This window comes from Triticum aestivum, chromosome 6A (genome assembly GCF_018294505.1).
Source record: "Triticum aestivum cultivar Chinese Spring chromosome 6A, IWGSC CS RefSeq v2.1, whole genome shotgun sequence".
NCBI classification, from domain to species: Eukaryota; Viridiplantae; Streptophyta; class Magnoliopsida; order Poales; family Poaceae; genus Triticum; species Triticum aestivum.
In genome coordinates, this window is record NC_057809.1 from 129,928,662 (window position 1) to 129,942,884 (window position 14,223).

At 42.0% G+C, this 14,223-nt stretch overlaps 1 protein-coding gene across 37 annotated transcripts in view; it reads left to right on the forward strand.

Moving 5' to 3' along the window:
* The first annotated feature begins 850 nt into the window (after positions 1-850).
* Positions 851-14,223, forward strand: part of LOC123132475 (uncharacterized) — an 18,752-nt gene continuing 5,379 nt past the window's right edge. For 7 of the 37 annotated variants that reach the window (XR_006464751.1, XR_006464770.1, XR_006464758.1 and 4 more), the window contains exons 1-10: positions 851-1,138; positions 2,217-2,548; positions 3,951-4,043; positions 4,140-4,231; positions 6,178-6,292; positions 9,693-9,887; positions 11,322-11,470; positions 11,822-11,881; positions 11,969-12,949; positions 13,253-13,309. Coding sequence is in view for 9 of the 37 variants with exons in the window: in XM_044552274.1 (XP_044408209.1) it covers positions 11,414-11,470; positions 12,681-12,720; positions 12,813-12,907; positions 13,253-13,309 (249 nt within the window). In the remaining 28 variants the exon portion in view is untranslated. The other 30 variants (XR_006464764.1, XR_006464773.1, XR_006464774.1 and 27 more) reach the window with 23 other exon arrangements.

A 14,223-nucleotide genomic window follows, 5' to 3' on the forward strand; every position in this document is an offset into this window, starting at 1 on the left:
GAAAATAGAGGATTTTTCATTGTTGATCCGTTGTCCAGAAGCAGAACAATAAGTATCAAGCAGGTTTGATACCATAGTTGAGCTCTCCCCACTTGCCTTAAATAACAACATGCTATCTGCAAACAAGAGGTGGTTGACGGTGGGAGCCGAGGGAGCCACCTGAATACCTGTAAGAGACGACTATGAACTTGATTTAAGGAGACACGAAAGGCCCTCTGCTGCAATCAAGAACAAGTAGGGGGAGATTAGATCTCCCTGCCGGATACCACAAGTGGGTATAAAAGAGTCAATCTTCTCGCCATTAAAACAAACAGAAAAGGAGACTAAAGAGACCATGCCCATGACCTCATTTATCCAATGTAGGTCAAAACCCAGTTTAGTCATGATACCTTTTCGGCGTTATCTTAATGAACAGCCCAGTTGGTTCCAAGCCCATAATTGCTTTGCGAATCAACCTGTGGTTGAGTTGGTTAGGTGGACAGTGGTATCCCCAACCCACCAGGGTTCAAATCCTGGTGCTCGCATTATTCCTGGATTTATTTCAGGATTTTCGGCGATACGCTTTCAGTGGGAGGAGACGTTCCCGTCGACGACGAGGCGCCTACGCTGACTTCGTAAATCTCAAGATGATATGTCGACTCAGTCTTTTGGAGGTGCTCATAGGGATAGGATGTGTGTGTGCGTTCATAGGGATGAGTGTATGCGTGTGTATATGAGCGCTTGTGTTTGTACTGATGTTAAAAAAAAGCCCATAATTGCTTTTTTTAAGGGGCAGCCCATATATCTGAGTGCAGGACATATTAAGCCCCGATTGGGCCAGACTTTGAAGCCCATCATCACAAATCGACCACATGACCGCCGCTTCTCCCTGTTCCCTTCCCTCCTCCCCGCACTTCCCGTCGCTGCCGCCAATCCGCCACCGCCCACCGCCCACCGCCCACCGCCCTCGAGAGGGAAAAGCCTCGGCTCACACAGCCGTCCAGACCCAGTATTCTACACCAAAATCCCAGGTAAATTGGCTTCGTCTCCCCGCTCTGCGGCGATGGAAGAAGGAGGAGGTGCAGAGCACCGCGAATTCCATCGCCACGGCCTCGCGCAGCCGCCTCGCCCTTCTCCGGCATCTCGCGATCCATGGCAGGTTCGAGACACCCCCACCTCCTTGGCTCCGCCCTAGCCTCTCCCTCGTAGCTCTACTGGATTCGCTCCGCTTACACCGTGCGATGGCAGAGGCGAATTGGGGCGTCGTTTGGTGTATTCTGATGGCGATTCGTACGGTTCAGGTTCGTGAGAGCCGGTGATTGATTCGGCGCTGTTTGTGGTTCCGTCCCGGCATTTTTGTGCGCCTCTGCCTACGAAGTGAGGCTTCGTGTGGTTTGTTTTCGGGGCAGTAGAGTTGCGTGTGGCTTCGTTATGATCATTTGATTGATAGCTTTGATTAGTCACCTCCTGAGTCGGGGTTTGTTCATCATCGTTTGATACGAAGCGAGTTTTTTTGTCGAATTGGTAGGCATGTGCGGGAGCAGTTACCTGTTCTGTATTACGTTTGGAGCCTGTTTCTGCAATCTGAGCTATCAAGTGTCCGATCATCATCTACAATCTGAGCAGTTATTACCTGTTCATGCCGTGCTCTGTAGATTCCCGAGTCAATTGCAATATCTTACACACAGCTCTGATCAAATTTTTGGAATGTATACATGTGGATCTCTATTGCAGTTGTCTCATATGAAATCCTGTTTGCATAGCTGTTGCGCTATGTTTATGTCGCTGGGTTGTTGTGGTAATTTTATTTTTTAGCGAATCACCTCAACAGCCTTCCGTTTTGCCTTGAATCGGTGAATCCATTTGATGCCAACTGCCCAATCATGTCTCGCTGTAGAGTTCATGCGCTGATAGTAGCCACCAATATCAGTTAAAATGAATGTTTCAGGGAATGTAACTACTCTGGTAATATCAGTTAAAATGCTTAATAAGAAATATTGTCCACGTCTGTGTGATCCATGCCGTTGAAAGACATGGCCATCAAATAGCTTGTTCACCCAACTAAAGTTCTAATTATCATTCCAAATGGTGTATGAATATTTGATTCTTCTAGAAAACAAACAACTGTTTGACCGAAGAAAACGAATAATTCCATTTCTGTTTTTCTATCTTACGATCAGGAATGTTTCATTCTATTTGATTGAGAAATAGTTATTGAAATCTTGCCATTATTTCAGACGTTTGTTGGAACAGACAGATTAGTCAACAAAGAAAAATTAAGTGGCGGAGAATCTTCCTAAAATGAAATCAAGACGATGAGATAAGCATGGAGATTTAATGTGGTTTGTTGGAGATGCTTAAGGTAGGAGATGAAGGACAGTTGGAAGGGGATAATGGAGGACAATTATAGCTTCACTAGAGCCTGGGGCGGAGAGGTGGGGGCCGTCTCTGCAGGTTCGCAGTGCAGCTGGGCCAAACATCGCTTACAGTTTAAGCTGTAGCCTGTTATGAAGTAAAAGCTGCGGAGGTACAGTTTCGGCCACTGTGTGCGGGAAGATGAGAGGTCGAGGTACGGGATTTATTTGATCACTCTAGTTTTTCTTTTTCAACTTAATAATTCTGTGGATCCCTGTGTATTTATTTGAATCCTGTATGTTTACGTAGGATTTTATGCTGCACTGATATTTTATATGCACTGATCTACGGCCGCTATCTCCTGTTTATTATCTACTTCACATAGGTTATATATATGATCTTGTTTCCACTTGTTGGTGCTTGTATAGATATTTTCATTGGATCCTTGTGTCATATTTAGTCTGTCTATTTGGCAGTTGGCACTTGCTATTCGCTAATATAGGAAGGTAATCAGATAACCATAGAATACGAAGTCATACAAAATGATCAGAAATCAGAAGCTGCCATGTTGTTGTTGTTACAAGCTAGCCTATGCTTGGAGAGACAAGCCTGCAGTGTGGCATTAACACTGCAAGATTGAGTGGTGGTTTGGAAAATCTAAGCGTCTTGGGGATAGATTTATTGTACCATGGTTGGGTTGTGTAATAAGGATGAAAATCAGCGATAATGACCAAACATTCGTAAGATGAGACTTTTCGAACTGGATAAATCACATTCAAATGCTCAGATCTGTAAATTGTGAATTTTAATATATTTATTAAAGCCAGCACTTATTCACCCAAAGAAAGCGATGTTGGTGAAGACTTTAAACGGTGGACCGCAAACGAACGTGGCAACCTCATCCTACTGTGTGTGTCCTCTCGTTGTACTAGAGTCTAGATGAGTCTTGTACCTCTTCTGCATACATCATATCAACAAAAGTTGATTTTGCTCGAATCAAGCTTAGGGGGTGTTTGGTTCAGGGACTTTTTAGTCCCAGAGACTAGAAAAAGTCCCTAAAAAGTCCCTAAAAACCAAACAGGATGGACTTTTTCTACAGGGACTAGAAAAAGACTCTATTGGAGAGTCTTTTTTGATTAGTCCTGGGACTGGAAAAAGTCCTAGGACTTCTAAACCAAACACCACCTTATATGTCAGCAAAGACCATTTAGCTCAGGAGCTGACACCACATAAATTTATTCTGCGTAAATCAACCTGACCGTAGATTGTCCTGCTGGTATTTGCATTGTTCAATAGTCTCTAAGGTTAACCACTCCCTCTTGCAAGTAATAGTAAAGTTGGTCCCATGGGCCCATGCAAGTCAAGGTAGTTTGTGAGTTTATTTGAGACATCAGGTCCTCCAAGTAGTTGTTTCTTTGATTCTAGAACAGTGCATGGTGCAGTTAACCAGCTAGCAGACCCTCTCGTGAATCACTGCTGATCTGGTCGAGTGCCAGAACGCAGCAATGAATCCATACCATAGAATCACGGAGGGGAGGGGTCGGACATTCATGTAGGTCCTGCGAGAAATTATGGTGTGGCGCACCAAGCTTGACTTTGACAACTTGTCTGTGCAGCAGTAGCAATTGGCACATGTAGGTTCCACGGGGCACTCAGCGAGATTCAATCTTAACGTGACATTTAGGCCGACCTTTTATTATGGATCGCTGGTGAGTGTCCTTCCCATGCTCCTCTTGCCGGTGGTCCTAGCTTGTTGCGGATAGCCGTTCAGTTCCATGTCAAAACGGTCGTCTTCTGAAATGCAGGGGGGAAGAATCGTAAAAGTTTCGGGTGTCAACAAATTGTGTCGCTGCGGAAAAGAGGGATCAGACCAAAGCAGTGGCCTTGGTAGGGCAAGGTAATGCTGGTTTTCCTTTGGTTAACAGTGCCTCATGTTTCACTGTCAGTTACATCACTTATCCTGCTAGCTCCATTGTTTTCAAGATCTGTCTGGTCAGTCGGCCGGCCACGCTGATCTTACAAGCTACTAGATGCTTTGTTCTCTTATCTTTTGCTTTACCGACTACGATGGGGAAAAGAGCTATCACAACATGACATTGCATCTATTCTCTTCGGGAAAGAGATTGCCTAGGTGTCAAAGGATGTGTGGTTATTCTGTAGCACAAAAAAATACTGTACCTGGATGACTCTGAATTCTTCTAACGGCTCTCGACCAGTAGATTGGTCCGGCATCGCCTTCAATGGTCTATCTAAATGCTGGCTGGCCTGCAAGTGCCATCCCAGTCACATCTGCAACACCTTTGCAGTCACAGGTTACACGACATGCAAGTGGTCGAACCCACCAGTGCGAGGAAGCTATATGTCTATTTCCGGAGTATAAAACTATTCCAGATACAAAAAATTCTGAAGGATAGACACAACTAGCTTCTGCACTGCCTCACATGTGGTTTAAGATGTTCCTGGTACTGAACACGAGATGCATGCATCACTGTTTCACAACAGTGCTCACTACATAGATTCTAATTAAATGGGACTGTGATTTGTTTTGCTACAGGATAGCTGCATCAAGGCATGCAGTCTCGTCTAGTATATGCTTGACTTGTCACGTCCTTCCTGCTTTCCTAATTGTTTAACTCTTGCTACTGCTATGGTGTGTTATCCGTGTTCATATTACACTGTTGGGTGTGGCTAGGTCTTAGTCGACCCAGACTTAAGCAAGTCTAAGTCAGTGGCATAAAAGAAAAAATAAAAAATAAAAATAAAATTTGCACGGATCTTCACGTAAGATCCCGCAAATATAGCATCGATTGAGACTTGTTAAGTCTTAGTCGATTGAGATTTAGCAATCCCCTGCACTGTTGTATAATGAGTTCAAACGAGTAGGCTCCATTTGGTATTGTAGCAGAGTTGATAGATAGTTACAGAATTTCCTTCACAGAACCTTGTGAGGTTTTTTAGTTTAAATGGTTATTAATGTATGGTCGCATGTTGTCACAACTGTTCTGGGACGCACCATAGCAGCGCTGGTGGGTGCAAGCTGTTGATACCTATAGTAGTTGGAACCACAAATAAAATAATTTCTTTGTGGTGAAGACACGCTAAATAGTTTTACCTTTCTATGCGTGGTGTGTAATTTTAGAGGGAAAATCAAATTTGCGTGTAAATCGATCAATACTCTAGCAGTGACTTTAATTTTCACTTTTTTCAGTTCTGCCCAATAACTTTTAGTCGTTGCATTTTTCTTTTTGCCCGAATGTTAGTTTCATTCCCACGTAAAACTGGGAATGGAGACTAGGGGTCGTTGATTGCATTACACCATGGTTTCAGGAGAAAAATGGATTGTTATGGAGACTCTGGCCTCGTAACAAAATTCTCTTAGGGGCTCGAAAGAATATTTTGCAGTACTGAAATCCCAGAAGTTGATATGCCTTGCCATTTTAAAGGAGCTATAGAGCTTCTAAGAGACTAGAATCAGTGTAAACAATAATATTCCTTCGAAATGCTGGAAAGTTAATCGATTGAAGGGGAGCCTTGGCGCAGTGGTAAAGCTGCTGCCTTGTGACCATGAGGTCATGGGTTCAAGTCCTGGAAACAGCCTCTTACAGAAATGTAGGGAAAGGCTGCGTACTATAGACCCAAAGTGGTCGGACCCTTCCCTGGACCCTGCGCAAGCGGGAGCTACATGCACCAGGTTGCCCTTTTTGGTATACAAAACCAATCGAAGTAGATGGACTGTGAATTCCGTAGTATTTGTTATTTAAGATTTATTTGCTTGCTAATACATACTTCAAATTTCCATCTAAATTATCCAATAGTTCTGAAATCTTCTTTTGATATAATTAGGTGTGATATTCACATTGGTATTATCCTCGATGACACAAAGGTTCATGCCCAAGCACCCATATTTTAATGGTTTATAGTCGGGATATTTTCTTGAGTTGGGATTTGCATCTCCCAGGTATGTAAATTATTTGACCTTTACTTCGTATTATTTACTTACTTTTATCAAGAATTACTCATGCAATATGCTGTTTTGAAAATTCTGCATAAAGTTTATGTGGTAAATAAGAGAAAATAATATTTTGGAAAGAATTACTTGTACACTTAGATGTTTAGTTCGATGTCTATTTTAAAAAGGCATAAGCTGAATATCTTTTTGAACAATCAGGTGAGGCTAGTTTCCCTCTTATTTTTAGAACAACAGGGCTGCTATACATCATCATCATGTTCTGTCTGTCGGAAAATAAAGTGTAGTTGAGACTAAGTGAAAAGTGAAAACTCCAAGTTATCAATGTAAATACAAGAACCAAAAACCCTCGTATGAAGGAAAACAGTCAAGGAGTACTAGCTATTTAAAATTTACAATAAAGGCACAGTGCAGATGAGATGAGATCGAACTCAGATTTGTCAGCTCAGATGCAGCTATGGGAGATGTCACCCTTGTACTTGTTTGCTTATGTGTAGATAAGAATACGATCCTAGTACCTGGCATCTGTCAGTGTCTAGCTACTACTGTTCATAACGAAATGTCATAGTACGTCCACAACCCAACCAACAGAAAATTGACACGTGCTTGTACATCCAAATATCCAATCTAAATAATGGCTGGGCTGAATCTGATGTAACCTTTTCAAAGTTTGCTCTGACGTCTATAGTGTACATGAGCAACTTGTTCTTTTCTATGCATATGGGAGAAGATTCATTGAAAGTACTCTAGTAACAAGAGAGAATCTCTATACTTTGGAGCTAGTATATTCAGATGCGGTGTGATCTTGTTGCCTGTCGCACTCGGTAGTACTCAAATTATTCAGGTTTAGTATGGTGTTACATTGAAGCTTATAGAATTAAGGGCCTGTTTGGTTCAAATACTAAGTATGGCAATGTTTGTCATTTTTCTTTCAAATACATATCTAAACTTAATCCATTCTCTCCGGGGAAGCCAGTTCAGTTCCTTTCTGGTAGCAAGAGATCGGTAAAGATCAAATCTGTTTATCAAAGTGCTTCTCTAATTGCTCAAGACATCTCTTTTCAACTGAGGAACAATCCAATGTCATTTCGTTCCTCTCGGCTATATATTCGTACGCATTTCTAACTATTCTTTTGAAACGGTCAAAATCGGTGCCACACTTGATATAATTTTGTCACACTTTTCCAAGTCAATGGCACATAGGACCTATATTTGAATGGTCAAACTTGCCTATCTTGTGTTGTGGCAAAGTGTGGCAACCTTACTATGTGTACCAACCAAACCCGTGTTTTGGAACTTAAGACATTTAATGCAATATTTGATGCATGTGGGGAGTGGTCACAATCATAGTAGCCTGGTTCGAGGCGCAACGGTCTATTCCCTAATCCGGGGTCGATAGACAGTGGTGAGTTCATGGAGGTTTACCAGGCAATCTAATCCGTGAAAGATTTTGGACTTTGTTCATCTAACTTCCGATCATCAAGCTGTTGCATGACCCTCTTCCGCCACTGCTAGTACGCGGACTAGAAGGTCTCGTGATGCCCTACCCTACTCCGATGCTTTCACCATCGTTGGCCATGGCTTGGTTGCTTGGTAGTAGGGATTAGGGAAGGCATGTCTTTAGGAGGGAGCAGCGGCCCAACGGAAGGGCGCTGGAGTTCTTGGAACCATGAGCTCCGGCGCACCGCGTGGGAGATTATAAAACGAAGCCATGTTTTGTTGGAGCTTTAGGGGAAGACGTCTGGGGAAAGTTTCGAGTAATGATTCCTGTGAAGATAATCGGAATGAGGAGATTGCCATCTTAGTGTGTTGTGCTAGATTTGTAAATGTGAAGTTTCTGGCGTTTTTCCCTCTAAGCGGTATTAGGAAATAATCACAAGAAAATAATTTTCTTTTGAAGTAAAACAACTGAATCTTTCCCTCCATGTCATGTTTTGTTACGGGTCATCGACCCAAACTTATCGGAATGGGGATCGCGATCCATGTCTCAAAATGACGTCAGAGAGGTATGCCCTACGTCACACCTCGCCCCGGAGGTGTGGTGACCCATGCCTCCGTTCCTCGACCCGGGCGACACGGTTTCCTGGCAACTATGGTCGCAACACGCGATGTAGTGACATCAGTTGTATCTAAAACATGCCAACTAGGCAAACATGTACTACCAACTGTTGACAAAAAAGAGATATGTTGTATTTTAACCTTAGACACGACTCGTATAATGGAACCAGAGTCAAATTATACCCTTTTTATCTCATAGAACATATTGAATTATAACTCATTTAGCTATAATAAGAATTCACTCTACCATTTCCAGAATATAAGAAGTAAATTTTGTCCTAAATCAACCCTTGTAAAGTTTTATTAAGTATATATATATTTTTTACAACATTACGGTATCGAATACTCACTCATGTTTTTACTCTGCAAATCAGGCCTCGTGAGGACAAGCCTGTAACCAATAATTAATTAGTCTACTAGTATGTAATATATGACATAAAATTGGTGCCATTAGATTCGTATTCGTAAGTATCTTTATGATTATGATTTTGTATCACAAAAGTTACATATTAATAATGTAATTGTTGGTCAAAGGTTTGTCCTAACAAGACCTAATAATATTCGGAGTAAAAAACTGAGACTAATACATTATGAATGACCTATTTCATGGCTTAATATATGGCATTATATTTTGGGATGGAGAGCGTACAAGCTACCATAAGAGTTTTTTTTTTTGAAAAGCTACAAGAAGAGTTGTATATCTGCATATATCAATTGTTCATATGACCTGGCTTAAGATATAATCCACCGAACTGCCATAAGCTGCTGAAATCACGCTGGTTTTTGTAAGAGGGTATTTGGATTAAATGTTCCCATTTCTTTGTGAGCAATTAAATTTTTTAAATCAACTTGTTGTGCTCCGAAACATCCAGACAGACGTTACTGTCCATAGGCAGGGAGGTCGTTGACAATAACCCAATCTCAAGGGTATGATTGTAAGTTTCAAATTACCAAGAGACATTGCTGTACTGCGGCCAATCTACCCGCCATCGCGCACCGCCCAGGACGAGGCTCCAAGCCCTCTGGGAGGCCGGACAGCAAGGCCCCACGCACCTGTGGCTACTCACACCTAGCCACGTAAAGGGTTGGGGCTCGTGGGCCCACCGTTAGCACGGCCAATCAAGGCTCGACAACGCCGTTTCTAATCTATCCGACACGGCCCGCTGTTTACGATTACCACTGCCGAGGGTCACCTCGAGAACGAGACGCAGAGAAAATAGGAGAAAAAGGCGATTATGCCTTTTCGTTTCTATATATTTCTAGGTGATTTTTCTTGCCCTCACACTGCTTCTTTTTCCTTTTACTTTTCCCGGCCGGATTCTTTACTGGAAAGAGGGAAGACCAGGGCGTACGCATGCCACCTTTCGCGGCCGTGGGGGTTGAAAATGGCTGCTCCTATTGGATGATGGGAAAAGGTACCACAAGATAACGTCTTGGGGCCTACCGCCGGCGACCACATCGCATCGGGGCATGCCTTCGGTACCACACGCACTGATGACTGCCAGTAATCACTAAGCAGTGCATTAAGGTAACCTCTCTCTCTCTCTCTCTCTCTCTCTCTCATTAATATTTTTTTGTAAAAATGATGAAAGCGAATTTCTGTCCTTTTAAGGATGTAACATCAGCTCATTAATTAAGGTAATATCCTAGAGCTTTTGAAAGAACAATTTTCTAAGCCTTCTTTAACCATGTTCTTTAATCGTATAGATCGTAATCAAACTGGTCAGTAGTGACTAAGACTAAACATGGGATGGACTAGGTGCAGTGGTAGATCTTGAAAGTGCTCTTTTGACTTGCTACACTCAACTACCTCTTATTTTTTGTCCAATTAGATTTCTGATCTTTAGGCGTCCTTGAAGATTCACATGCCTCTGTGCCATCTCCGGCAAGCTTGCATGCGTCTCTACCACTCTAGTTCTATTTTCGAAAATCATGAGTACCTCCGGTCTCTCCCCACCGCCCACCAACGAATGACAATTTATTTAGGGCCGGCGGTAGTTTTTTTTTTTGCGAATAGGGCCGGCGGTAGTTTTAGTGGACAATCGAGAAGGCCCAAGAGCCTTGACGTTGGCACTTGAAAATTTTCTGATACACCAAATTAGATCAATGTGGTCATGTTTGTATCGGTTTTTGCCTGGTTTTCTGTGAGTTAACTAACAATTTTCTTCTTGATTAATGTGTGAGGTCCATTTCAAAGAATAATAATTAGGTCAACATGCCTGAAAATTTGACTTAAATCCAATATATTCTTTACCTGATCGTTTGTGTACAAATCCTACTTATAAAGAAAAGAGAATCAACATGTTAACTCGGGAGGTGGCCGTGTTTTTCTTTTTTTTATCAGTTTTTTCATGAGATTCCTTTTTATATCTTTGCCGATGATAGCCACTGAAGTTTGTGTCTCTAGTCGCCGGGATTTATAGAAGAGGGAGTATGTCAACTTAAGAGGGAGGCCGGGGGTGAGAAGTGAACTTCTTGCTTCCTTTAAATCTCGTTGTGAGGGTACACAGTGAAGGCTATGCCTTTCTTCATATTTATGCTGGCAAATCTCTCGTTTTTTATTCAAGTTCTTAGATTTTTATGAATGGTTTTTTGTACATGATGTGGGGCCATGTATTAATATGTATAAGAGAGGGATTGTGATGGGTAATAATGGCATCAGCGCATAGTTAATTAAGTCAACATCGGTCCATGAACTATGTGACAAGGGTATATGTTGAATATTGAATATCCAAGCACTCAAGACATGTAAAAAGAATATGTGGCGTATTTATTTGATCTTTGGACACATCTGGACAGTATAGTTGCATTGCATCACCTTTCAGCTGTGTATGTGGGTTGCTAGCATTATTGGTATTCTTGCTCAATCCATTATGAATTATCTCCGTCTCTGTTATGTATTACTGCCATTGTGTTGATAGCTGATTAGTCTGCCTGATGTCTTCTTACACATATGATGTAGGACGGTCGATGCCGGCAGTTTCTTGTGTGTAATATATATACAAAACAGGCAGGGGGCAGCAAAAGCCATAGACAGCGGAGGGACCACCATGGATGGTGTTCATGGATGCTGGACAGTTGCAGATAACTCACCTATCCTTTTATTCTATGGTATACACGATAGCCAGCTAGGATATCATGAGATCAAACCAGATACTCTTGGCTGTGTGAATTGGCTGGCAGAGAGTAGCTTGATCTATCCAGATTTAATTCCCAAGAGACAAAAAAAAAAGAAACTATGGTCATTAAAACTTAAAATGGACTGAAGACATAAAATTATAAAGCCTCGTTTGAGATACTAGCTATAGTTTTGACGTACTATGAACAGTGCTAGGTTTAATTCGTTTTAGGTGGGATATTTGTACTATGTACGACTGCCAAAAGAATATAATATTATGGACAGTTAAGTAAAGATGCATACTGTAGTGTCAACTGTTGCTGATTGGAACTACTACTTGGCAGCCGCAGCATGGGTACTACTCCCGGTAGTACTTAAATCCATGGGAGGGCTCAGCACTGGAGGTACGACCACCTATCCCATCCATCTCCTCTGCTCCAAAACCAAGCACCAAGAGCCCTTTCTCTCACCACCTCTCCTTTCAATTCCAGTACGGCGGCCGCTCACCGGATCCAAGAAGAAAAAACCTCTCCCATTTCCTGTTGTGTTCGGAGGTTTTATTTGGGTTTCCTTTTGGATTTTTTGGGTTGTTTGATACTTTTGTGGCGGAATTTGTTCTTCGGTTGTGCAATCTGCGAAGTAATGTTAGCTCCTGGTGTGGGGAGGCCCTCGAGAGATTGACAGAAGAGAGTGAGCACACGGCGTGATGCCGGCATAACATGTATGCCGTCTTCGCCGCGTGCTCACTCCTCTTTCTGTCAGCCTCTTTCTATCAGGAGTTTACGTTACATTCAGATCCACTGGTGGGTATGTAGAACTAATTCGACTCAATTTCAATTCAATAGTTCATAATTTTCCACACAAAAAGGAAGGTTAACCCCTGCTTATGAGAGGAACTCAGCCACAAAAGAAAGGCAGAACACGCATGCGACATGTACTCTGGCTTTTCTCCGACTTTACCATGCCACTTCCTTATCTCTTTAGATGTGTGCGCACGCAAAAAAATGAAGTAAAAAAAATGCTCTGTTGTTTTGATCTTTTCAGTCAAGTTGCTCCTGGGAACTACTACCGAGGAGAGTGATACGGATGCTAGTGGTAATTGTAAGGAGTGGCAGCTGTAGGCGCTTGTAGTACTGGAATAAATGATTGGATTTGTTACTTGTTTTTTTCATCCCCAAATTGTTTTATCTTCTCTCTTTGCAGTTGTACTCGCCTTGGGAGCTGAATCATGGAGATGCTGCCGGTACACTGCAACATGCACCCTCCTCTCTCTCTCTCTCTCACCCTAGCAACCCCCCTTCTTCTTTCCTGTTGCCTTGTTTTCCATGGAAGCAGGTTTTAGCCATGGTGGTGGGGCTTCATCAAGTTCTTGTTGGGGTAAAAATGGAGCATGGAGTAAGCTAAGAGATGAGCCATATTTGGCAAGGAAGGTGGCCTCACTTTGCTTTTGCCAGATCTAGTTTGCATCTTAGGTTAGGCCTCTTGTCTTTCTCTCACTTTGGCATTTGGTCTCTCTCTCTCTCTCTCTCTCTCTCTCTCACACACACACACACACACACACACACGCTGTAAAAGGGTGCACTGTAACTCCTGCTGTTGCAGTTTTACTGATGGGGGCTTGCTTATGTCTGTTTGCTTTCATTTTCATTTCATCTGTTCAAGTTTTTGTTTTCTTTTTTATGATGAGAGCTCCTTGGTTATATTTTGGTTTCCACCTTGTTTGTGATTTCACTGCTACTCACCGGTGATCCTTCTTCCATTGTTCTTTTTTCCAGGATAAGAGCATCATGTTAATAGCGAACGTAACAAGCTGCACCATCAATTTGGACAAGGTACCACTCCCATGGTTTCTTTAGCCCCCTTTTGTTGGTTATACTATCTGGTGCCTCCTTCTGATGGTGCGAACTGCAGCTGCTTTGGGTGTCATTAAGATGTGTTATTGGTTGCATCTCTATACAATTTAGTTTTCCTTGCTTTGACATACATGTGATTTGGTCTATGAGTGAGAAGTTGATAAAAATAAGTCTCCAGATGACTAATATGTGTGCTTGGTTAACTGAAGCCGTTCTTCAGTTCTAGAAAAAAAAAGTCCATCTTGCTTGTTGTTGAACACTGACTTGTGAAGAAGAATCTGAAACGCGTCTAGTAACCTACCTAAGCACAGCCATATCACTTTGCGTGGAGAAATAAGTGACACGTAATAAAACCTAATCTCTTGAATGATCTGGTTGATGTGATTCAAGGTGATGCACGCTTTAGACAAGTTAATTGCTAGTCTAACATATATCCATAGACCCATTTTCCAAGCGATGGTAAATCATTAAATTGTCAACATCCTCCTGCTAAGTTTGTTTGTGGTGGCAGTTTTTTCTAGCTATCTACGTGTTAGTTTTCTGTGGTTCAATAAAAATGTAGTTATTTCTGTGGATACATTGTGTTGATGTGATGTATTATTTCTTATTCCTTCATTTCACTATGAAAGTTATTATTATTTTATCTTTTTAGCTACCTTACTCATAAGCGCATTAGTTTTTAGCTACCATGTTACTTCATGTTGGCATATTTCTATCTAATTCAGATTCACCTTGTTTTTCACAAATTTCAACCAGCATATGTTTGCTTTCATCGTCCCTTTCCCCTAGATGTCCTCATATAAAAGCATAGGATAGCATTACATATGTGGAAAGCATATGTGCGACGTGTCCAAGTTAACAAAATTTGTGCAAATTATGGCAGATTCAGCCAG